The 25,717-nt window shown below is 41.4% G+C and overlaps 5 protein-coding genes and 1 non-coding gene across 8 annotated transcripts; 2 read left to right on the forward strand and 4 right to left on the reverse strand.

Moving 5' to 3' along the window:
• Positions 1-107: 107 nt before the first annotated feature.
• trnal-uag lies at positions 108-189 on the reverse strand. The gene has a single exon. It is a non-coding gene; the product is annotated as a tRNA-Leu (tRNA).
• Positions 190-972: 783 nt separating this feature from the next.
• On the reverse strand, positions 973-17,540 carry si:ch211-139g16.8. The gene is made up of 8 exons (XM_034592147.1): positions 17,489-17,540; positions 15,377-15,486; positions 14,542-14,871; positions 14,356-14,456; positions 14,214-14,261; positions 13,873-13,986; positions 13,338-13,719; positions 973-983 (listed from the first exon to the last, which is right to left on the reverse strand). Exons 2-7 carry the CDS (start codon positions 15,459-15,461, stop codon positions 13,645-13,647), a joined length of 753 nt encoding a protein of 250 aa, XP_034448038.1. The 5' UTR covers positions 15,462-15,486; positions 17,489-17,540; the 3' UTR covers positions 973-983; positions 13,338-13,644.
• Positions 1,802-7,728, reverse strand: cdr2a (cerebellar degeneration-related protein 2a). Its single transcript, XM_034592141.1, has 7 exons — positions 7,336-7,728; positions 5,811-5,923; positions 4,152-4,300; positions 3,865-4,041; positions 3,373-3,681; positions 2,942-3,224; positions 1,802-2,797 (listed from the first exon to the last, which is right to left on the reverse strand). The coding sequence occupies exons 1-7, from the start codon at positions 7,412-7,414 to the stop codon at positions 2,516-2,518; spliced, it is 1,392 nt and encodes a 463-aa protein (XP_034448032.1). The 5' UTR covers positions 7,415-7,728; the 3' UTR covers positions 1,802-2,515.
• mfsd13al (major facilitator superfamily domain containing 13a-like) lies at positions 7,857-13,500 on the forward strand. Of its 2 annotated transcripts, XM_034592143.1 has the most exons (8): positions 7,857-7,951; positions 8,167-8,370; positions 8,726-9,040; positions 9,152-9,580; positions 10,063-10,217; positions 10,306-10,389; positions 10,658-10,801; positions 11,556-12,790. In XM_034592143.1, the coding sequence occupies exons 2-8, from the start codon at positions 8,200-8,202 to the stop codon at positions 11,695-11,697; spliced, it is 1,440 nt and encodes a 479-aa protein (XP_034448034.1). In that variant the 5' UTR covers positions 7,857-7,951; positions 8,167-8,199; the 3' UTR covers positions 11,698-12,790. The 2 variants fall into 2 exon arrangements, with proteins under 2 accessions (XP_034448034.1, XP_034448033.1); XM_034592142.1 differs by having other exon boundaries at positions 7,917-8,370; positions 11,556-13,500.
• Positions 16,732-21,822, forward strand: LOC117765720 (ER lumen protein-retaining receptor 2-like). The gene is made up of 5 exons (XM_034592148.1): positions 16,732-17,005; positions 19,253-19,353; positions 19,462-19,620; positions 19,736-19,988; positions 20,524-21,822. Exons 1-5 carry the CDS (start codon positions 16,915-16,917, stop codon positions 20,556-20,558), a joined length of 639 nt encoding a protein of 212 aa, XP_034448039.1. The 5' UTR covers positions 16,732-16,914; the 3' UTR covers positions 20,559-21,822.
• Positions 21,823-22,770: 948 nt separating this feature from the next.
• LOC117765721 (promethin-like) lies at positions 22,771-24,095 on the reverse strand. Of its 2 annotated transcripts, none has more exons than XM_034592150.1 (5): positions 23,927-24,095; positions 23,687-23,775; positions 23,432-23,600; positions 23,185-23,327; positions 22,771-23,053 (listed from the first exon to the last, which is right to left on the reverse strand). In XM_034592150.1, the coding sequence occupies exons 2-5, from the start codon at positions 23,771-23,773 to the stop codon at positions 23,006-23,008; spliced, it is 447 nt and encodes a 148-aa protein (XP_034448041.1). In that variant the 5' UTR covers positions 23,774-23,775; positions 23,927-24,095; the 3' UTR covers positions 22,771-23,005. The 2 variants fall into 2 exon arrangements, with proteins under 2 accessions (XP_034448041.1, XP_034448040.1); XM_034592149.1 differs by having other exon boundaries at positions 23,687-23,787; positions 23,927-24,094.
• Between the last annotated feature and the right edge of the window lie 1,622 nt (positions 24,096-25,717).

A 25,717-nucleotide genomic window follows, 5' to 3' on the forward strand; every position in this document is an offset into this window, starting at 1 on the left:
GGTGATGTGTAATCGATTCTTGATGTTTTCACGTAACAGCGTAGAAATGAAAATCCGCTGATTCTACATAATCTTAAAGAGACTGATCCACAAAACAAAAAAAAACCTGGCAGCGGTGGGATTCGAACCCACGCCATCGAAATGACTGGAGCCTAAATCCAGCGCCTTAGACCACTCGGCCACGCTACCGCTGAGAGACGAAGGGTGGTGCATTTTATTTTTGTAGCTGACAGTTTGGTATGATGAGCTTTTTTTTTTTTATCGTTCGTTCCTTAAAATGACTGTGGAATATATAACATTAAATGTAAAATTATGTACCTTAAGTTTACCTTATTGTAGGGCATCATTGTGGGGATCTGTGCACATGGTACAACTAGTAAATTAAACACAGGGTTCTGTGTTGTTTCTTGTGAATCCACCACTGAACCACAGTAGTAGCTTTAAAGTAAGTGCATTGTTTTAATTAATAAGAATGGGGCTCGTACGGTGGCCCTGAAGTGCAACAGCAAGTCACAAAACACAATTTCTTATTTGCCGTTGTGTTTTGTTATTTGCCGTGGTGCATTGTTATTTGCTGTTTTGTTATTTGCCATTGGGTTTTATGATTTTTTGTTGTGTTTTTTTTAGCCACAGTTGTATCTTCATTTCACGATCACGATACGGTTTCTTCTTGTCATGTGGGACAATTTTATTATTACATTTTGCACGATGCTTGGTCTCAGACCTCTACATCTGCTGATGTAAGACTGTGTGTGTGTGTGTTTGTGTGTGTGTGTGTATGTTTATGGTCTTGCCAAGACCTGCCCCTTTTAGGTGAGCAGGGTATGCAATCCCCTTGTCTGGAGGTTTAATGGATTTGGAGTCTGGTTGTGAGCAGCGTGGTGAAATCTCAGTTATGTAAACCCGAATTACAAGAGACAAAGCCCCATTAATTGTTTGTTGGGCCACAGAGTACACAAGGGGACAGAGTACGAGAGGAAATGCTTTTAGTACAGTTGTGTATTCTACCTCACCCTGCCACATGCAGATACCCATTTTTAAAATGGTATGATTATGCATATGAAGGCAGAACAGGTTGAAACATCTCAGTGATATTATCTATGTAGTGTTGTTACAGACTGGACGAGATACACAACAGGCTCCTGCATCAGTGTTTTTACTAGTTAGTTGCAAGCAAAAACATGTTAGTCTTCATTGAGGACACCTCTTAGTATACAGTGTTGCATTCTGCAGCAGTATACAGATATAGTTCACAGCTTCAGAGAAAAACATCAGCATCATCACATCCCAGGGAAAGTGCGAGTGATGTATGAAAAATACAATTTTGTCACTGTGGGTGTCAGCAGTATAAGATTTGTCACTTTAAATTCAGTCAACAACAGCTGGGGTCTGGGGAAAAAAAACGAATTTTCCTATATGAGAGAATGTTCCCATGATATCTATGCCAACCTTTTTGATTTAGACAGAATAGGTTATAAGAAAAATCAGCTATAAATGTCTTTCTGCTGTTAATGATGATCTTCTGTTCCACATCAAGAGAACTGCATTTTCAAGCCGTAAGAAAGATTACAACAATTTGAGGCAAAGGAAATTGTCTACATATAATTTCACTTCCACTCACACTTAGTGGAACAATCTGCTCTGAATATTTAGCGGTAAAGAAAATAAATAACATTTCATCTCCTCTATACATCATATATAAAAATAAATAAAACAGAAAGTGGGATTCAGTCATAAAAAGTGCATGGCTGGTTATGTGTACTACTGGTATACAGACACTGAGCTGTGTACGGACATTACAAACTGTATTCCACTGAAATTTCTCTGGTGACTTTCTAATGACCCTCAACCGTTCAACTTACAAAAACCAACTTGCACTAGCTGTTAAGCTAATTATCATAAACTCCTGAGTCTTTAGCTGTTACACAGTTTTTCATCCTATTACAAACATTCCAACATTTCAGTTTACATAAGTCTTATATAACAACTACGTCTCCATCTTTATTCGATGCAAACAATATTCAATGTGTGTGTTTCTCTCCCACAAACCAAATGATCAAGTGGTCACAGGGTTGGCATTCTATTAACACTGAATACTGCTGTAGGTGGATATAATACTTGTAGATTGGGAGATAAAACTATTGAATTAGACAAGGATCAGTTAGTACAAGTTAATCTAACTATAAAAACTTCCATATACAATAATATATTTTCTATCTAGTTTTGTTGTTGATCTTTGGAATGCATTATTGCATCAAATCACACAGCTGCTTTACGCAACAATTTTTTTAACACTTAATTTCTGTAAGGACAGAATAAAAGGAACAGTGCTGACTAACATAAATATAGGTGTGCCAACATGACAGGAGATAAGAGGATTGTAGCGTGTCTGAGACGCTTTGTGCTTACTTGCATCGCAGCCCCTGGATAACAACATGTTAAAGCCACCTCAAAGTTTCAAAGAGAGACAAACCACTTCCATCCCCATGTCCCTGGATGATGATTAATTCAATCCCTAGGCAGAATCATGGGAAATAATGTCCCTGTCTGCGCGTCTGTTCTCGCCGAGGTCCTCTTTGGTCTTGTGGATGCAGCTGAAGATCTCCTTGAAGAGAGCCTTGTATTCCGGCTGCTGGCCATCCTCCACGACCACTGTCAGACCAGACAGAGCCGCTGAGCTCGACAGGCGGCGCCGCGTCCGGATGCTTCCGAAGGGACTCTGGGACGTCTGGATGGCTTTATTGCTGAGTCCGTCTGTCGCCTGGTGGCATCGTTTCAGCAGTTCATCATATTTCACCTAGAAAACACAGTTTATTTTAAATCTTAACACTATTCTAAGGAAAAAGGTTTCAGATTAAAATGGCCCTTTAATAGATATCAAATAAAGAAAATGTTCTGAATAGTACTCATACATAAATTGCACCAAATGTGCTATGAATACCTGCAGGGCACTGTACTGTGCATCCACCTCATTGAGCAGAGAGATGCCCCTCTGTTTTACCGCCTCTGCTCGCCGTATACACAGCGGATCGTGACCACGGCGAATCTCGTCTGGATTTGATGCTCTCAAAGCGGTGTCGCTGTTACACCTCTGTCGCCTGTATCTTCTCTGCTCCTCGTCCTTTTCTACCTTCTCCTCAGCGTCACTCTGCACTGGGCTGGGCTTTTCCTCTGAGGCAAAGAATATTGTATCAGGCAACAGAAGCTGGTCTGGCCTTCTGACACTGGAGGAAATGGGGGGAACATAGAGGCATTAATTCAAGAGTAGTGAGAGATAGTGGCAGATAAAAGTTGTAAAATCGACTGAAGGTCATAAAAACAGTGCCAAGGTAATTCAATTTGAATACAGTCCAGTATCAATTCAGTCCTAACCTTTTGGCACAGTCAGCACGCCACAGAAGTCGCAGCTGTTCCACTTCGGCCTCCAGCTCCTTCTGCCGGGTCCAGCAGCCCGACAGTAGAGACAGCCGCTGCTCCAGGTCTACGTTCTCACTGGCTGTCAACTCACTCTCCTGTTCTGCAGCCTCCCTGCGGCTCCGCTCTGCAGCTATCTGGGCCTGAAGGGTCTGGACGGAGCGCTGCAGGGACGCATTCTCCTCCTCCGCGTTTTGGCGTCTGTCTCGGTCATAGAAAGAGTCCTGCGGTACCCAGAGTCCGCCCACACGCAGACTGTCAGGGTGCCTGATTCAGGAACAAAATTATATTTCATGTAAAAATTATTTTAAATAGGATGTTATAAGATATGAATTTATGATTTATGATAATTTAGTCTACATTTCAAAATCCCTTAGTTGGACTTTTTATATGAATGCATGGTATTTTATCACAAGCGCCATGATAAAGAAAGTAGAAAACAAACAAAACCTTTCATGTTGTAAGTCATACAGCTCTTTGAGACAGGAAACACTCTGAGCTCCGAGGTTGCGTCGCTGCTCCGACACCTCTCTTTTGTTCCTCTCCGTCTGGGCGGCCTTGAGCTCGTCCACCTGGGTCTGCAAGTCCTCCATGAGGGTCTGAAGCCCGTCAGTGGTCTCTGTTAGACTGCAGTGGAAAGGAGAGCTAACATGATGCCACACTGAAGCTCTGCATATATGTCGAGATTTCATGACTAAATAATCTGATTTCCTTTCCTTGATAACTGATCAACTGACCTGTGGATCTTCTGCTGGGCCAGGCGGTTGTCCTGCACTAGTCTCCGGTTGCCTTGCTCCAGATCCCTGGCGGCCACGTCTAGCTGCTCGTACACTCTGGCATGCTGGTCGTTCACCTGACGCAGCAGGTCCACCTGCTTGGTGAGGTACTGGTGCACAAGAGACAGAAGTGTCAAAGATTTAGCTCGATTGAAGTCCGCAGGGCTGTGGTGTTGATATCTTCTCTAAATTACTTGTGTGCAGCTAAACGGTTTGTATTCATTTCCAAATTTAAAGACTCTGGTTCTAGCTTCTTCAATGTGGGGATTGAATTGGCCACTGAAAGATTTGCATATTTTGAAGTATTGAATATTGTTTTATAGTTAAATAACTAATTGAAAACATATTCTACAGATTACTACGACTATATAAATACGTTAATAGATTCATAACGAGTCGAATCCTAAAACATTTTAACATCAGTCACTTGCTTATCACATGTAAGGTTATTTTAAATCTTTAAAACTACCCACAAAAAAGAAAGGTGTTTTACACATTTTTTAATTTGGTTTTAAATCCCAGACTGAAACATTTTAATAAGAGTCTTGGGGTTGAATTCCACTGATTATGGGAATAAAGTGCATGCCGAGTTCGGGACATCAACTAAATTACTTTTCTCTGGTGGAGATCAATGCAACCACTGGTCTGGTGCTTTTGTAAATGTGCTCAGACAGAAGCTCAGCCCTGTGTCGCATTCTCATGATCAGGTGTGAGCACAGCTTTGAGACAGTTATTAGCGGCGTGAGTAAGACCAGCAGTGGACACAGTGTGAGAATGAAGGTCAGAGGGACGTATGGGGATTACCATATCTACCTCAACAAATCCTGAAGCCAACGGCCCTCTCACCGCCGAAAACAAATTAAGGCTCTTATCATCGTTGACCCGCTGAATGCGACGCCCTCACACTCAAATAGATCAGCACTGGAAGCCCGTGCCAAAATTAAACATATGGGCCCTGACATATAAAAGGCGAGATGGGGTTTATTCATGAGCTCTGACCGACAACCCACATGCAAACCAAGAACTGTGCTCTACTGCTTGAAAGATGGACATATTTCTGCAGATCTAAGTGTTCAGAACAGTACACATACAAATGTAATGTATGTTCTGTATTTTGACCTATTTAGCCCGTTGACTGGTTGCACTCCAACAAATGAGAGAAAAGCCGAAAGCTTAACTAGAATGGCACTAAGTCCAGCGCATACCACCGGCAAGGCCCAATCAAGCTGCAGCAAATTGTACATATCAGTTCCCTAAATGGGCCTGATTTTTTCACCAAGACCCATGAATGATTCCCTGTGAAAATAGTGAAAATGTTGAAAAACGCCCTCTCTATGTAAAAAACAAGTTTAAAACCTCCTTGGTGGAGTAATTAAGATCATTAGTTGAACAATGTCCAAGTAAAAGGTGTAAACGTGTTCCTATAATTAGCTAGATGCACAAGATGCAGTGGCTCACTATGTCGGACTGGTGAGGATTAGCTCCTATTTAAAGAGTAATTCACACAGACACTTCTCTTCCAGATCTGTGAGTAATATAACATTAGCACGTGTTAATATTATGGCTTCGCTCACATGCTGCCCCCAGCCCTCTGATTACTTCCTCCCTAACGTGTATCACCTCTATCTCCTGCAGCTGCTCCTGGTTGGTGGAGTACATCTGCTGGAGGGCCTGCTCCAGCTCATGGTTCTGGTCGAGGAGGGTTTTCCCCAGCTCTGCTGCCAAATGGAGATCTGTCACAGCACAGGAGGAAAAAATGTAAACAGAGGATCCGAAACTGTTTTATTGCCCAAACTCAGGCAGCTGAAAGAAGTAGGTTTGCTGAATGAATGTAAACAGGCTTCCAGTGGTGCAGCTCTCACTCACACACTAACACACAACACATTGTCTCACACTATTGCTATTTGGCACGGAATCGCAGAGGAATCTAAGTCATGCCTTGAGATCTTCTTGTGACCCTTACCCCTACTATACCTTCTGGATTTTGTTCCTCTGAGGTGACATACATTATTTCTAATGTGGTAGTACAACGTTTATATTTGGTCCATGTTACTACCCATTATTAATGTCCACATTTGTTTCTTTGTCGTCTCATGCTTGATGAAACTTGCGCGCTATCTTTTAGTAAAAGTGTTCCCACCTTTGGGTTCTAGTCAGCAGCACAAACACTCTATGAACTGCAAGTTTACCAGAAAACAATCCACACAGGACCAGTGACAGCCTCAGGAAATCCTGGATACACAGAGCTCTCAGGATGTCTCAGCTCTAACCCCGTGACCGGCGTGAGTCTCTACGTACTTCATCAGTGAGAAGCTGCAGAGCATGACTAAGTAGTACTGAGCTTAAGTTTACCTCTAAACTTAAGCTCAGTACAGTATTTGTGCCACTTTATACTTCCACTCCACTACATTTGACATGGTAGTTACTGTGTTACTAGTTACATAGTTACTACATGGGCAGGGCAATTAATCAACATCAATAATTATTGCAATATAATTTAAAAGAAACTTAAAAGAAGACATTTATCATGATAATTATAGATAATGACTGATATGAAACTTTGGCCTTATTGCACACAGTGCTCAGTCTTAGAAAGACTATAATACTTTAAGATATATAACACTAAGAAATAATAATTTGTCATCATGATAATTATCAATACCAATAAACAATGGGAAATAAACCACATTATTTGTTAATATAAGTGAAAATTATAATGTGACACTTATTGTGATAATTATCGATATCGACTGATGTGAAAATGTTTATCTTGATACAACTTATGGCCAAATCACCCAGTCCTAGTTAGGACTCGTCAGATCAATCACATCACTAGTTGATAAAAGTTGTTACAGCTTTTTTTCTGGTGATCTGAGTAAGAAAAAGACGAGAGAAAAGTCCACAGCAACATTACACATATGTGTGTTGCAGGACTTTGTGTGTTGTTTGTGAGCCCATTGGTTGTTGTGTCGTGGATTCCTTCACTGACAAGCTCCAGTGCAATAAAACAAGTTTCCACACAGGATGATGATGATGATGATGATGATGATGATGATGATGATGATGATGATGGTGATGATGAGGACATGCTTTCCTCTGCAGCCTGTGTGCAGTGATGGACAGGGCGCGTCCCCGCGGCTCTTACCGTGCTCCAGGTCCTGCGGGTGGTGCCAGGACTCTCCGCTCTTCTCAAACTCTTCCTCCATCATCGTGTCCGTCAACATGTTGGAGCCTCGGCTGGGGGAGAGGGAGGACCCCGCATGACCTGGACCCGGCACCCCGGTGTGTGTGTGTGTGTGTGTCGGTCAGCGGAGCAGCTCGGCCGCCGTCCTCCGCCTCGGTGCGAGCAGGAAGATGAACTGCATCCTCCCGGTGTGAGAGCGGCGTTAAACCCTCACTCTCTCCAGCAACGTGGCAAATATCTAATACACCACAACATCCGGTAGGTGGCAGTTAAACCAAAGAAGAATATTTTTTATTTTATTTTTAATTAACCGTGAAATATTTCTCAATTTTATCCGGTTTAACTTGTATCACCATTTACGGATAAAACTGACAAAGAGAAAGAATTGATACTTTTTTTTTTTACATTTGTTTTGGTTCTCGTAGCTTCCTGCTTTCTTTAGACAGACATTTTACATCAGCGAATCACAAAGCGGCAAACGCGAGGAAATAACACCCCGGGCCAATCAGGTGTTTTGCTTGCCCGTCTCCAAGTCCCGCCCCCCTGCAGCACAGACGCTCAAAGTCGAGTTTGACAGGTTTGACATGTTTTCGCTCTAAACTCGTCTTCTTCATTAATTTACTCTCAAACACGACACTGCTGGAAGACATTAAACCCTCCAGACGCACCGGCTCTGCAGTTTTTCCTCAAATGCAGAGTTGTTCCTGCTAAAACCAGCGATGCTAAACAACACCGATGTGAAATAGACATATCCTGGTTGTTTGATTGTCCTTTCTCTCCATGGCCGTGCAGGAGAACCCGGCCACGGGTGTCTGGCCCGGGACAATGGGCAGAATCCGGCACCTGATCATCATCTGCGGGCTCAATCCCGTAGCTCTGGCTTATGCCATGACCACCCTGGGATCCACCATGATCAACAGCATATTCAGCTTCTACTATGTCAAACTCTTCCTCAACAAGTACAAGATCTCAGAGGGAGCGTTCCAGCAATCACAGGTGAGTGAGCTCCTGTCAATCAATCAAGAGTGACGCTTTTAAAGAACCTGGCTGCTGTCATCTGGAAACAAGGATCAGACTTAAAAGTACGCATGCTATTGATTAAGCTGCTGATTAGTTCATAAGACTGATCAACATATCTGACGATGGTTGGAAATGGATAGTGCGACTCTGCAGAGGCTGAGGTGACATCTTTAACATGGTTTGTTTTGTCATCTGAGCCACTGCCTGAAACCAAAAGCTATCATGTGAAATCCTCCAATTTCATAAGCTGGAACAAAGCAAATGTCTGCTGTTGACTAACTCACATTTTCAACATCATTTTAAACAATCTTATTGAACCTCCTCTCCGCAGGTGATGTACATGGTTTGGAATGCGATCAATGACCCTCTCTTTGGCTACCTGCAAGACAACTCCCGGGTGGCCTTCTGCTCTCAGCGACGACTCTCCATCCTGTACGGAGCTCCCTTCTACTCCCTGTCTTTCCTTATAGCCTGGTTCCCATGGCGGTCCTATGCCCCTAACGACTGGTTGAGTGGCCTACATTTGATGGTGGCGCTGTGTGTGTTTGACGCCATGCTGACTTTTGTGCTGCTGGCACAGTGTGCGTTGTTTGCAGAGATATCCAGCCACCATCAGAATCGACTAAGACTTGTAAAGTACAACCAGGTACGGACGTTATAAGTCCAACCGCTGCATTCAGCTTTCTACTGTGGGTCCCCTTGCTAACATGATACAAACTCTCCTTGCATTTTGCATTCCCTCTCTTAAATTCTGCAGGTCGCCTCTCTCATTGGCTCCTCCAGCGTCCTTTTCTGTGGTATGCTGTCCAATAACATGGAGGACTTTGGAGCCTTCCAAACCTTCACGGTGTTCATTGCTGTCATAAGCTGTGGCTGCATGCTCTATACAGGCATCCACATTGAGAGCCGCTTCGAAAACAAAGCGTCTAAACCCGAAGACACTGGGTGTGATGACCAGACGTGCCAGCAGTCAGTGTTTTCTATGTCGCCGCTAACGACATTGATGTGGCAAATCCTGGCCAATCGAGACTTTCAGCTTTTTGTGATCATGAACTTTTTCCAGGTTTTCATTTTGGCTTTCTTCAGCAATTTTACCATGATATTTGCTGAGCACTTGATTCCTCCAGATGTGCTTCCATCTCTGGCCAAGAGCATCATGTACGGAGCGGGATTCATCTGTCCACAGGTATTGTGCTACCAGGATTTTTTTTTTTATAATAAACACTTTTAAATAACAGAGAGCTTTAGCTATGGTGCATAATGATTGGCTTTTTCCTATTAACTTAAAGGACCGTACTGTAACATGCACAAGGCTAATGCTAGGTTTACAGTAGGCTATACATCTGCAAAAAATATCTGAATCACAATGTTAAAATAAGCATTTATCTCATTTTCCTTCAACACTGAGGGATAGAAAAATTCAACTTGTAACTTCAGGAGTCACAAACCAAGGTGACGACAATGGTGTCCCAGCCATGTTCATCTTTTTTTAGTGTCCCCCTGAAACTTCAACTTCTGTTGTGTTGTCAGTATTTGGTTGTGTTGTGAGTATTTGCTGCGCATGTGTTGTCAAAATGATGAAGCTGCTTTCTCCATTTGCTTGTATTGTGTCTATTTATATGTGTTTTCTGTGTGTTGTTCCGATACTATTCCTTGTCTTCTTCCCAGTTGTTGGTATTGAGCTGTCAGAGTCTGCTGCATGGCATTGGCTATTACAGGATCATCCTCTTCACCTTCTACTTGGAGGCTGCAATGGCGGCTATCATGCTAATACTCGGTCCCCAGCACTACTATTTTCTGGCCTTTTTCCTCACTATTAACATGTAAGCAGTTAATAGACCTTGTGACTTTCTTAAAGTTCTTCAATCACTGTATATAATCACTGCACTGTCCCCCTTGTCTTCTATGCAGGGTCATGATTCAGGCATCCTTCAGTCTTTTCGGCTTGCCTTTGGCTGACATCATCGACACAGACCTGCAGAGGCACAGCCGCAGGTAACAAAAACAACCGACATGCACACTGAGGCACTTAGCCCTCACATGCAGATATATAATGTTTGATGTAGCGATGTCTTTGAACCTTTGTGCTTTTCAATACTCGATAAACAAGGTAGCATTAAGCATATCCTGCTTTTCCAGCCGGTGCTAAATAAATGGGCAATAGTTTAAACAAATGCGTCTTTTCTGTTATCATTGATAGTTAAACAAATTCCGATTATTTGATGACTTTTTTATGTCATGATCCCCCCCCCCCATTCTACAGTTCCCCACTCTCCTCAATGGTGTTTGGGACGAATGCTCTGTTCACCAAGCCGGGTCAGTCTCTAGCCCCGATGATAGTGCTCTCCGTCCTCAACCAGTTTGGATATGAACAGCTGAAGGAAGAAGGAGGGAATTCGAATCCAAGGTACAGACAGTCACTCGCGTCTTCTTGCTTTAAAGATACAAATTTGAACTGAAAAAATAAGTCAAATGTTGGACACAAAAAAACTGTTTATCTGTCGGGTTTGGGTCAGGCTCAGTTACGCTTCTCTCTGGCTTGGTCAGGGTCCGACAGATAATTGCTCAGGTCTGACTGTAGTACAAACCTCTACACAGCACTAGTTTCAACTGGTGTAAAAAGAAATAGCAGTTCATCCAGTTCCCAGTTCACACCTTCATTAAGATGCAACAAAAACCTAACCTTCACCAAGAAACTTTAAAAAAACTATTTCTCCCTGGAAAGTGGGAGGATAACTCCCACTTTGAAGTAACAACAGTCTCTCTTTCCTCATCACTTTTACCTTCAACGAAATTAATTACAGAAATGTTCCAAGTTGTTCAAGTGAATGTATCTGACCCAGACAATCTCCTGCCGCTTTCTTTCTATGTGAAAGGCAAACTCTGGAAAATGCACAGACCGAATTCTCCAAGGAATTTTCCATAGTTTATGTCTGAAAACAGCTGAAGAAATACTCTTAAATCTTTCTTATCCTTGTGCAATATCAGAAACATCCACATAGATGCAGTCACCACACACTTGTTGTTACATTTGCACTTTCAAATAATAATTGTGACACTGTGCAACAAGTCAGACGCTGATGTCTAAATCCCTGCAGTTATAAACGAGTTTAAACATTAAAAACAGTTTGTGTCCATAACTAAAATCTTCTTCTCTCCAGCACCCTGGCGAGCCTCCACAATGTGATGTTCTACCTGGTGTGTCTGGTGCCAATGTGCGTCGCTTGTGTTCAGGTCCTGGCTTGGAAGCCATTTTCTATCCGCAACAGTCACACAGTAGACGCAAAGTACATTGACAACTAATGTTTCAGAGGTGGCTGATTTCTTTAGCTGGGATTTGGGGGGAATTCTTTATTGTTGAGTGAGTGATCAAGAAGAAATTAATTTGCAAATTATTGAATATTTGAGAGAAAAGAACTGGATAGCTGGACCAAACCATACACTTCCAACATTTAAGTTTACAGTTACCTCAGCTTCATTTAATCTGAAGAGACAAAGTGAGCAAAACGTCACGGACATGACATTAAATGTTCTTTGCTGTGAGCAGAGCAGAGGCAAACATCGTAGCTTTAACTCCAGCCCAGCTCAAATCAAGTTGATAATGTGACATGTATTTACATCTGTATTTCAGATGTTCAGTTTACAGTAGACGGTAATGAAGGAGAGGAGGCACAGAAGGGAAGATTGCACACAAGTGTTTACCTTAGGATGTTTGGTTGGATGGTAAAAAACCTCAGTTTAGAATGATTCACCTTGTACTTTTTAGGAATGCATAACTAATGTTATCTGGATGGATCTAGATTCTTTCTGTGGGTATTTGTAATCAAAAGAAATAGATGAGCAGAATGTGTTTCCACAATGCCTCAAACATTGCCCACCTGTACATTTCTTATTAGTTGACAGATGATTTTTTTTTTAATGAACCACTTCAAGACCTATGCTGTTTGAAGCTTCTAAGCTACATTCAATATACATTCGTCTGTAATATGCCTCTCTATGTGCCTTTTGAACTTTCTATGTTCACTTTACATCTTTTGGTTTGGTTTCCATAATTTTTGATAAAATGTATTTCTACTATAAGCTGAAAGTGAAACATGATTTATTATTTTACATGTTTGCAAGTCGGTGATTTAATTTTCTGTCAAAAATGTGAATGTTTGAATAATTTTGATATAAAGTGATATTTTCAAAAAGCTGCTTGAATCCAGGGAATCATACTGTACTGTTCCTTCTCTGCCCTGTGGAGTTTGTGCAAAAAGCTTTATTTATATTCTTGCACACTTGCTCTTCTGAACAACTTATCCTGACAATCTAAATGTGGTCTACTCCTTATTCCATATCACTGACAGTACCATTCCCTTTTGTTTGTCTCCGCGCCACCAGCCAGTGCCTTGTGAAAACAATATCTCCAGAACGTGTTGAGCGAATTTATTCAGATTTGGTACAAACATTCACTTTGACTCAAAGATAAAAGGTCAAAGGTCAATATCACAGTGACCTTTTTGTTCTTGTGAACATGATATATCAGGAACACCCATTTGGAATTTTCATTACTTCACAAACAGTCACTCGGACTTCAGCATGACCTGATCAAGCGGTCAAAGGTGAAGGCCACTGTGACCTCAGAAAACCATTTTTTGTCTCATTAATACATTATCTTAAGAAGAGAGAATCTTTTCAAATTTGGCACAAATCTTCACTTGGATTCAAGGATTTACTGAGTAGGTGTTGGTGTTCAAAGGTCACAGTAACCTCATGAGTTTGTAAAAAAAAAAAAAATGATGTTGACTGAAACTGCACTGGTTTCCAGAGGCATAAAACTGTAGTGCTGTTTCCCCCTTTAAATGGGTTATTATCCTAAATGTATGTAAGACACTCCAGTTATATGAGAAGCATTTGTGAACTGAACTAGATTTTCCTGTTTATCACAGGTAAACACTGACTGATGTTGAATGTGTTACAAAATGTATAACTACCAGCAGAATGTATAAATATAATAATAAATATAATGCAGAACTATAAATGCCGTAAGAACACATCTAAAACTGAAAAACGAGAGAGGAGAGGAACAGTGCCTTTTGTTGAGGTGTGTATATCTCATTTCATTAAAGAAAATAAAAGTGACCCATCATGGAACCAACTTGCATCCTCTGCTGATGTGTTAATTTCCTCAGTCACATGAGTGTCCTCCTGTCAGGTGTTACGTGGCTGTGGAAATCTTCTCTGATGATGGAGGTCTGACTCTGTCATTCAACATACTTGACCAACTCCGTTGATATTTTGATAGATGTCATCAGTTGAGCTTTTGATGTCAGGACTTGCTGGCTGAAATTAATTAATATAGGAAAATAATGATTTAAAAAGTACATTTTGACATTGGCAGGAAATATGCTGTAACACAAGTTACGCAGAAGTTTCCACGTTACCAAATCCACCTATTGACAAATTCTAACCACAACATTCTGCAACTAGATTTACCTCAATTTGTGAACCGTTTTGGCCTGAAGCGTGTTCGCTTCTTTCCAAATCCCTTCTGTTGTTCAATTCTTGCAGCACACTGCGGAATCTTGTTTTTTTAGTTGAGTCGTTTTGCTTGAAAAGAGAGGTAGAAATTTATTTTAGTACATAGATATTCAGAGATTTGTTTTTCTGTTTTTAATTTCAAAGAATAGCGAGTTAAAAGCTGCTCTGTCAATTGTAGTGTCGTAAGACTGGACTTAACGGAGGCCTTGGCTCCTGTTCCTCTTTTTGCTTCTCATGGCTTAAACAGTTAACACATCGAACACATATTCAAACAACATCATACTCTTATCTACAACCTTGTCGATTTTGCCCATCCTTCTGCAGCAGGTCATGTTGCAGCCATGCTAGAACAGAGAGGCAGGGGTTAGTTTCACATCAACACATTTTCCATTTTCAGTCTTTGTATGAATTTGTAATAAATATGTTGAAGTAATGCACCTTTTTAAAAATGATAAGCGTCACGATTGCCGTGCTGTAGATGACCAGGAGGACAAATGACAACCACAGAAGAATGTGCCTTGCCAAAGTTTTAACATGTCCTGAAAGCAAAAGGAAAGTTGTCTGTAATTCATCTTATTCAAGGATACAAACATCTGTGTGTAACCTTCAAAGTTCTTCTCTTACCTGTCACTGTAAGAGCCGTACCCAGCCCTACATGCTGTGAGCCATTTGCTGGGTTTCCAGACCTCACTGCAGCACAGTAGTAGATCCCGGTGTCATTAATATTAAGTGGCTTGATGCGTAAAGATGCTCTGTCCAGGCTGTATTTGGGTGGAATCCCATTCAGTTTGAGAGGAAAGTGGGAGTCTTCTTTGAAAACAATCCACATATAATTAAAGCTTTCTTGTGAGCAGTGAGAACTGACAGTACAACGCAGAACAACCTCTTGTTCTGTTTCCCTCCAGGTCTCCCTATGTGGCTGTGATAAGCAGATTTCTGTATTCTCTGAGCTGTCTGGAAAGAGAGAAATTTATTAGAGGTCAAATTCACTGTTTTTAAATCCCAAAATTGTTTCTAAACTAACCACGAACACCAGCTGTGATGCCTAATTCTTATTGTTAATGTGGAATAATAAGAACTAGAATGACACTCAGTAGAGCTAGTACCTCTGCCAAGGCCCAACACTGCCCTGAAATTCAATCAAGACGTACAAAATTTCACATACTCAGATATCAGTCCCTTTTGTATGCCAGATTTTTGTCATCAAGATCCATTAATTATTCCTTGAAAAAACTGTGAAAATGTTGAAAAACTTTGAAAATCTTGTAACGTTAAAGAAAGTGGAAAAAGTAATTAGCCCCCTGATCCAAATCAGCAACACAATTTGATGGGTTCTTCCCAGACCTATATACCACATGCTTCCATAAAGTTTCAGTTGTTTCAGTGTAATCCTGCTTACAATGAAACAAACAAACCCTCCAAACAATGTACATAAAGTCCGGACAGAAACGCATTTTACCTGTTAGCAGCAGGTGAGTGAGCATGAGAGAAAAGCAAAACAGCCAGTCCATGTCTGTAGCTTGAACACTTGTGGGTGATCTCATGATTCCTTGGTTGATGTCTAAAGGGCTGACAACATGGGAAATGAGTATGCAGCAATTTCTCAACACTTGGTTCCTACTTTTGTATTGTGTGTCTGCACTTTGGGCTTTTAGAAATGTGTCACGTGATTACATAGTAATGTGATATTATGATGGCTCAATCAAGGGACAGATTCAAGATACATTTTGGAACATGTAGGTTCTACAATCATTTGTGTTTGCACCATAAATGAAAGGAGGACAATACACAGCATGTGGTCCGAAATAATCTGTAAGGAGCAATTCAGAGACGGACTCTTGTAATATGCTTTGCATTTAATGGAAAATATGCAATGTAAAGAGATGGTCAGAAAATCTTGTTTTGTGTATGGGGAACAATGAGAGCTAGAATGCCACTCACTAGAGAGTACACCTCCACCAAGGCCCAGCAGTCCCTTTAAATTCAGTCAAGCTGCACCAAATTGCAAACACTCACAGATTTTTTTCCCCATCAAGATCCATGAATTATTCTCTGGGGAAAGGTGAAAATATTGAAATGTGCCCTATCTCCTGGCTCTGCTCCCTGATCTGCACTCAAATGTAACGTCTTCTTCCTCTGCTAACTTTTTTTGCATTAAGTGCATCCACTATTGATACTTTCATCTAATTTTCCTTATAACTCTCACATAATCGTTTTTTTTTTACAAAAGACTGATTAAAAATTCACATAATTTGCATAATAAAGTTTTTTTTCTTTCTTAAAACATATGAGTATTTCTGTCAGAGCTGGCAGTGTTTAAAGGGATAGTTCACCAAAAAACTTGGTGTAAATGACGCCGTTTCCAGTCGAATTTGAATGTCGGGGCCTAAGGACACTTGGATGACATCACAGGAGCGGTATGGAGGCATTTAATGTTTTTTTCTGTTGTTTTTATACGTTAGAAGAAGAGGTCACCGTTGACTTCAATTGTATTTGATTCGGCTGCCACGCTTGTTTACCCCTGAAACTCCAGAAGTGTTTTGTGGACTCAAACACTTCACCCCCCCTTCCATCGGCATAGTGGTGAGTAGATAACGAGGGAATTTTCAGTTTTCGGAGAACTATCCCGTTGAGATCATGAAATCAAGTTGATTTCTGATACTGAGGGAGGCACCAGCCCCCCCGTGTTTCTCGTGTTTCCCGTGTTTCCCACCCTCAGTTCCGCTCGATGTGGGCGGGTCTTCTCGTGCTGTCAATCCGATTTTCGTCCAATCCAAATCCCTGCCTGTGTTTTCCCACGCCCCCTTCCACGTCGACCTGCACTCTCGCCATATTTTCAATCCCGTTGAGGACCCGCAGCCCCGTCAGCCGCCGAGCCGAGCCGAGCCGAGCTGGTGAAACCTTCCTACGGGACTAGCAAGTGTGACCAGGAGGCTGCTTCTGCGCTGAGAGGAGACTTGTCTGCGTTAGCCGCGTCCGCTAATCCATCCCGCCGCCATGAACATCTTCAGACTGACCGGGGACCTCTCTCATCTGGCTGCCATCATCATCCTGCTGCTCAAAATATGGAAGAGCAGGTCCTGTGCAGGTGAGCCTGAGCTTCATCCACCATCACACGCGATGCTCCGTTGTTCTCCTGGTGTTTCTGGGTAACTTTGCCTTTATCAGCTTTGTCCCCCCCCCCCCCCCATCAACTAGCACGCTCCAAGGTAGCTAGCCACATGCTAACGCTCCCCACTCATTCATTTGAGCCAGTGGCTAACGGCGCTAGCTAACTGCCGATAACTAATCGAAACCGCGGTGTCTGCATTGCTTCTGTTACACTTACTACAGACGTGCGGTTAAGATACTGGGGTTGGTAACAACAATATCAAAATGTAGCTTAGCATTAGCTGGCTCAGTGTGAGTTGAGTATGCTAGCTGAACTCAGGGTTGAGGGGTTGTGTATGTACACAGTTTGGTGTCTGCAGCTTTGCAGAGGAATAGTAATCATTCAAGATTAATATACGGTTGAAGTTGCTTGTTTTATTCGCTGCAGTACACACACACACACACACACGGTGACACACACCACTGCTCTGCTAACTTCAGGTTCGGTGCTCGACTCGTTTGGTCTGGCTTCTGACGTGGCGTTCTCCAACGGAAGTAGCTAACCTCCTAAAATAGTTTGTTTGTTTCTGTTTGTTTGTTTTATTTCAACTCTACTTAATTTGCTTGACATTAGTCACGTGTTGAGAGTCAAGCTGCACACTGGGCCACACTAGATAACAGTGATTTCTAACCACTCCTACCAGTAGGGGTTATGAGAGGTGAGAAGTTATTGGGCACAAGGCTGTGGGGGTTAGGTTCAAAGTGAAGAGGTCATTTCAGGCAACAGATAACAGATAGATAGTTCTGTTTGTGTATTTGTGTGGTTAGATATCATGTAGTGATGGTTTTGTTAAGGTAAGAGGTTAAAATGGTCATGATTCAGTTCAGAAATATATTTGACTATATATATACATATACATACATACACAGAAAATCTCAAACCCCAACAGACGTTACAGTCTGTAGAATCCTCGATCAGGGACGAGGGAAGCCAAAACAAAACAGAAAGACAACAGAGAGGACGTCCAGCACCAAGCAACCTTTAATACTGTCTTTCATGGTCATACATAGGTGAATGTAGCAGTGGCGAATAAAGCATTCACTTCTTGTGGGGAAGCAAATCTGCGGCATTGTGTCTCGTAGAGTTCAACTTTGGTGAACCAATAGCAACCATGTTTGTTTGGTCGACCCCACTTGGCTGTCATTGGCATCGCATCCTGCGATGATGCATAATTCACCTTCACAGACGATTATCATCCACCTGCTTTCATGTATGTGAACCACAATGACCTTGTTCATACATTCTGTAAAACTGCTGAAAGATACCATTCACACAGAGGTGTACTGACAACAGGGGAGATGAGGCAGGTCAATGATGACCACAAATGATGTGAGGGCACATATAAGCACAGAGGGAGACCCACTCCTGAAGGCTGAGGGATGGCTGTGGCCTGAGGTACATCTCAAACAAGTCACCAGACAATCACAGGCTATCTAACACATGTAGACAATCATGCACTCACACACATTCACCCCTGTGGTGAGGCGCACATGGAGGAAACCCCCAACCATTCTTGCTGGGAGGAGACATTGTTGATCATGTCACATCTTGTTGCCTTGTATGGATCTGGGATGATATTAAGCTAATTTATAAGATTAGAATTGTCATGTTTAGCTATGATCAAATGTCAAGGTTAGGGGACGAAAGGCAGGTTGGCCATTTTTGTTCATATTTGTCTGCACCCAAAAACAGTAACAGAAACATTATTTTTTGTGTTATAAGGTCAGCGGGGAAAAAACACACTCCAAAACAAACCTGTTTATACATTATGTACTGTTGTTTGCTGATGCCCTGTGATGTCTGAAGTGCTGGTTCAAGGATGCTAATCCACATACTTGAGATGCTCATATCAACTGTCTAGTGTCTACCATATTGTCTTTGATTGGGAGTTTTCATATTTTGTCTCCTAGAAAGTTAAGCCTGGATTTAAAGGCCATTCTATGTTTTTTGTAAAACTTATGATGTTAGAAGGTAAAACGATTGGTTAAAAGTCCAAATTGAAGAAAAATATAGTTATTAGTGTCTTGAGTGTGCAGATAAACCATGATTCCAGTAGATGTCACTGTTCAATAAGGAAATCATTATTATTCATGATTACTACTAGTGAGGTCATTCTGAAGTTGATCATGACTTTGGTTTACTTTTCACCTAAATAGTAAATGTGCTTTATTGTTTTTGTTCAAGGTATCTCTGGGAAGAGCCAGATCCTGTTTGCCATCGTGTTCACCTCACGCTACTTGGATCTGCTCACCTCCTTCATCTCCCTCTACAACACATGCATGAAGGTAAGACACCAGTCACGCCTCAGCTCTGAACAGAATCCCTTGACGCTGGTCTCCTGTTATTCCCAGTAGCCTGAATGATGTGTGGAATGATTCTGTGTTGTTTACCAGGTGATCTACATCGGTTGTTCGTGTGCCACGGTGTATCTGATCTACATGAAATTCAGGGCTACCTATGATGGCAACCATGACAGTTTCCGGGTGGAGTTCCTGGTAGTTCCTGTAGGAGGCCTCGCTGTTCTCATCAACCATGACTTCTCTTTCCTCGAGGTGGGTTAAACGTTTTGTAAATGAATTGATTATGAGAATACATGCAGGAGTCCCTTTTTGTAAACATGACATTTAAACGTGACATTAATTACACTCCTGCTCACTTTGTCATCAGATCCTTTGGACGTTCTCCATCTACCTGGAGTCGGTGGCAATCCTGCCTCAGCTCTTCATGATCAGCAAGACTGGCGAGGCGGAGACAATCACCACCCACTACCTGTTCTGCCTGGGCCTGTATCGCGCCCTCTACCTCTTCAACTGGATCTGGCGTTTCTATTTTGAGGGCTTCTTTGACATGATTGCCATTGTGTCTGGCATGGTCCAGACTATCCTCTACTGTGACTTCTTCTACCTTTATGTCACCAAAGGTGGGTTCTTTACTTGTGTCATCCATTAAGCAACAGTATAGGCGAACAAAAAAGAAACATTTTATGCACATGAAATATTATATAAAATCTTTTCATTTGGTGTTCAGTCACAGTAAAAAGTCGATAAAATGGGGTCATAGAATTCTCACATGCCCGTATGAACTGTATTCCTTCTTGGAATCAGTAAGAAATGAGGGACAAAATCCACACTCCTTGAACCCTGACAGACAGATTACACAGTTCAGCTGGAGCTAATATGAGGCTTCAGCGTTTGGTGAATGAATTGCGTCTCTTCCAAAGTTACAGTTTTTAGTACAAAATTCACTCTTTGTGCCACTGTCCCTTCACAGTAGTTAAGCAAGGAAACACATTCCCAGGAAACGCACAAAGGGAATTTTGTGGGGGAACATTTTTTAAATTTGCATGTGCGCAATCATTTTAGCCTCAAATTTGTCTCGCAAAACCACGACAGGATTTTGTCTGTGGTGCTAAGGTTCCGATGACGACTGTCTAACATTTTTTTCTCATCCCCCAGTGTTGAAAGGCAAGAAGCTGAGTCTGCCTGCATAAAACATGGAGAAGGAGACAGCGACTCCCAGCAGACTCAGGGGGTGGGGAGATGACATCGTGGAATCTCGTGACCTATAGCAAAGGATGCCTGAGACCGAGAGCAAACTAACGGGGAAAAACACTAGTCTTCTTGATGATTGCTGATTGAACTGGTAAATGCCAACAAACACCAGAGCTGAACAAAGACCATCCCGAATCAGCATCTGGATTTCTGTGTTCAGCATCTTGCCTTAAACTTCTTTTCATTGCTGTTCAAATAGGAGAAAGGCTTCTTTTTGTTTTTAAATGCGAGGTGTATACGCTTTTTTTTATTTCTTATTTTTATAATGTCACAGATGGAGTCATGTCTGAGAAGTACCTTGTTTGACTTGGTAATGAAATGCACAAATGTACAGTCTTATTAAAGAGAGAGATAAAGAGTAATGTATCTGAGTGCCTGATGAGGATTATATCCATTTTCTCACAGTATTCTTTTTTCTACATTAGGATTGTTTTTTTTATCTCCATTATGTTTTGCATATGCTGTAACGCACTCTCTCGTCAACATTTTAGAGGCCAACACATCACACACAAAATATTGCCATTTAATATTTCTCAAAAATATTAAAACAAGATTCTTCTCTCTTTTAAAAATCTGAACTTTTTGTATTTACAGCTCATTCACTTTAAGATCTAACCTGTAAAATACTTTACTTAAGTGCCAGCAGTCTTTTAGTCATCCGTGTCAGTAATTTCAAATGTGGGTATCTCCTTTTGGAATGAAACTCCTCATATCTTCTTTTTTCTTCAGCTTACGGTTTTAAAGAAGCCACCATTCAATGTAGTTGTTCTGCAGCTTCAATATAGATTTCGTACAATCTTAAGAGCAATGCTTTTTGGATGTAGAGATAGCACAAACTTTGTTTCTGTCATTATTGCAGTCCAGTAACCAACGCACGAACACCAGCCAATGACGTGTCAGTGATGAATGACTGAAGGTCGAGTGTGTGTATCATTCAGGGCTGAGAAGGATCCTCCAGCACTTCGACTGGTTGGGACTTCTCATTTATGAACTGAATGTCTGAAGTGTGAACAGTTCAACAGATCTGACATTGTTCTGCTCAGTAATTTGAATATAGGTTGTCATGCTGTTCAATGAATGCATTTATTGTGAATTTAAAGGCCTCCTAATCTTTTCAAAATTACCATTCCTCAAGGATTATTTCAACGTTTTGTCACATTTTTGCATTATATCACCTCCATTAAAGATTTTATGAGAATCACCCTCCAGTGTCACTGTGATCTTTGAAGAGCTGATTAGAGTGCAGCTTTAGCCTATATTTTACACATTGAGTTTGAGCTCTTACATTTTTTAAATTATACATTCTTTATTTTTACATTTTATATGACGAGCATAGACTCTTCAAGATAAAACACGAAGGTACATGACAAGTACAGTACTTGACTAAACAAGATGTAGAATATGAGTTTAGATTATTATAGATATACAATCCTATAGTAAGTTGTAATTTGAAAAATACAAAATAAACATTGTAAAAGTGGAGAACGATGAGAATATTGCATATTTATTAAAACAGAAAGTGACAAAAGCTAGAAAGATATGTTTTAACTGCTTTTAAAAGTTAATTGTTGAGGAATTATTTCTCATGTATTTTTGTGGAAAAATTGATAAACATAATTCTAATGATTTATTGTCTCAAAGATTCCTTTAGAAAGTGCAGGATTGAAAAATATTTGATTGCCACAGTTTTGTGTCCTTTACTATTTCATTGCCAAGGTGTTTGGACAGAAAACCAGGGAACAGTTTCATTCTGATGAACTTTTATTCAAAGCTGCTTTACAGATGCAAAACACTTGACAGAAAACAGTCATGTAACAAGTTTTTTTCACGTTTGTCGAGGCAAATAGAGTTTGGTTTGGATCTGGATCATGGGGTCGGATCCACACGTTTTTTTTAAACTTCTTTCAACAATAGATCATTTTTGTGAATCTTTAAAGTAATACTTCGTGTTGAAAAACAAATCTGGCATATTTAGTTGGACTGATAACTATGAGTGTGTAATTTGGTGTTGGTGATGTCTAGATCAGAACTGTCTGTATTTGGCTAATGAGGCACTTGGAAATATAGTCTTTCATGTTGACATTATATAACCATTAAAATAAATATATAAATATAAGATCATAAGACTTCCTGTTTAAGATAATATAATGATAAAATATTCAGTAACATTCAGTAATATTTAGGCTTTACACATACATTAACCATCAGGTAGACTTTGAGCTTTGGAAATCCATTTACAACAGCAGATCCCAGAATCAAGTCATCACACATTTAAGCATCTCTGTCCTCTGAGTCCAAACCATGGAGCTTCAGTGGTGCGGATTCAAGGCTCCTGTACATTCCAAGGAAGAAAGTAGAGAGAAGAGGACGAGAGCGACTGTTTCCTTCAGTCTTGAGTTTTGGAACCCGTCTCCTTCTCCTGGATGTTAACCGGCTGATAGGAATAATGGAGAAGAGGACAAAATAAAACAGTGTCCAACATTTAACACCGGCTTGTGATGCTGTGCCACAGTAAGTACAATTAAAAGTAAAACATGTAATGTAAATAGATCTACAGTACATTACCTTGATCAGTTGTGGGGAATACTTCAGGATGTTGGAGATGGATACCTGAAAAGCTATTAGGATGAGTGAAACTGTGACCGAGAAGAAGGCGAGACCGCAGAGGATGCACAGCAGAGTCAACCCTGCCACAAACAACAGGGACACTGAAAGAAAACAGAGAAGAAGAACACGTTTTTGGCAATGAAAATCTAAAGTATTGTAAAAAAAAAACACTTTGTGAGGCCGATCTTGACTCGAGTGCACCTACCCTCGAAGAAAACGAAACCTACTGCCGAAATACCCGTGGTGACAAGAGCAAAGACGAGGAAAAGTCCAGCAGGCAGAGCAGCCATGGCCCCGAACAGCATCACTGTGAGGGTCAAGAAAGGATGGCTGCCCATGTACTGCACCAATTTGGTCTTCAGCACCTGAGCCATCTGGGGAAGACACTATTCAGTCATTCAGAGGGGGGGAAATAAAGACAGTGAATAAAGATGCTGCAGGTGATCTTATTTGGGGTTACATCTGAGTTTTGACAGAGGCGGCTCAGCAGGACGGTCCACCGCCCCTGCTGCTTCTGAGAGTCAGTTCCACTGCTGCTGGGCTGCATCTCTACACCGTCACCTGAGGAAAACACGAGTCAGTCTGACAGCCACAATCCAACCACTGACATGCAAGTTAACCCCACACCACTGATGTACAGTCTGGACAGCTGAACATCCTCATCTGAGTGTTTTGAAAAGTTCAGCTGGAAAGTACAAACCTGAACAAAGTAGAAAACCTGGTTTGAATCTCAGTGAAAAACCTGCTCGCGACTGTGTGAACCTGTGTCCTGTAAGTCTCACACTCCAACAGCAACAGCAGCAACACACCTTCTTTCTTTTTATTCTTCATCCTCCTCCTCTTCCTCCTCCTCCCTTTTCTCCTCCTCCCTTTTCTCCTCCTCCTCTTTCTCCTCCTCCTCTTTCTCCTCCTTCTTCTTCCTCTTCTGCATTCCTGGAAGAGAGACTCCAAAAGGCTCGCTGATATCATTGCTGCCATCTACTGTTCACTCAACGTGCTGCAATGAAATGTTGAAAAAAAGTAGGCCATAGCAATACCGCATGCCATCCAAAGGTGCCAAAGGTGGCCCGAATCTGTTTTGTGCTATTTGAGCCATATTTACCATTGACCACATGGGCCAGGTTAGGGTTCACACCTTTCTAGATGACTTTAGGCTCACAGCCATTTTGTCCAGGCCACAAGATGGCCAGTTCAGTCAGACAACTCACGTTTGAATGTTTATTCAACAGTAGAACAGGTTTAGTGTTTGGCGTCTAGGCTCCGACTTAATCACTCCCCCATATGATACACAGGAATGATGGGAGTGATGAGCTAATACTGTAACCCCCCCCCCCGTCGGAGCCTACAGGTGGATGCTGGGGTGGTGGAGGGGCTGAGACAATTGTCTGTGATACTGCGTAGCAGTTAGGAAGCAGAGAGAGGGATGGGAATTCCCTCTGCTTAAATAGACCGCCTAATGCGGTGGATGAGTACTGTAGATGGTAGTGGCGAGTGAAGTATGTCACATGATGTATGTCACATGATGTGTGTCACATGATGTGTGTCACACGATTGAAACAGCGCAGCTCGAGTTGCCTGCCAGAACTAGCTCGCCGGCATCGCTCCAGAAGTGCCACATCATTGCCTGAGGTGGCACATATCTGTTTGCTATCTGGGATGTTTTGTATCTATTTATTTATGTTTTCTTTCATCTTTATACTTATGGAAACTTGTAATTATATGATTTTTACCATTAGAAAAAATAGTCTGATGGTTGTAATGGGTTTTATTTACTCAGTCACAAAACAGGGTTATGTTGGATGAGTGGTTGTTGAGACAAGACAGACAGAAAGAGATGTCTGTATTTATTAGTAGAAATAATGCAGATATTAAATAGAATTATTATGTTTGTATCAATAGATTTCTGGTGAGGAACCATGAATGGCTATATATATTTTTATTATCTTATTCTGAAGCTTTATTCAAAGCACATATGTTCTCCAGCAGGTCTGACTCATTATTATTCATTGTCTACAATCACTGTCCTTATCCTGTACAGATCAAGGCCAGTCTTCTTTGCTTCCGTCTGTAATAACGCTGTAAAACACCACTTGTCTTTATTGGACAAGTGATAATGTATCAAGTGATTTGTTTGTGTAGTTTAAATACCTTTTGTCCAGGGTTGGGGGACAAAAGAGACAGTTCTTCTCCGAATGTTCATATTACAAGTTCTCCAGTGAAAATGCAAAAGGAATATTCTGCAGTATGCATGTATTCTCCTGCTGGTGTGTGCAAGTCTGTGTAACATGCACAGTCTGACATTGTGATTCATTGATGATGCAGAGCTTGACTTTGCAACCAGGGACACTGCAGCGGTAGTTCTCCAGAAACCCAGTAGAGGGGGTTCCCAACTCACGTCCCAGCTGTCAGAATGAAATGGCTCCTTAAAAGTAATGACAGTGCTTTCTCCCTCTCCGCCCTGTGCTGCTATGAAATAGCATCAACGAGATTT

Source organism: Hippoglossus hippoglossus, chromosome 8, assembly GCF_009819705.1.
Source record: "Hippoglossus hippoglossus isolate fHipHip1 chromosome 8, fHipHip1.pri, whole genome shotgun sequence".
Lineage (NCBI taxonomy): Eukaryota > Metazoa > Chordata > Actinopteri > Pleuronectiformes > Pleuronectidae > Hippoglossus > Hippoglossus hippoglossus.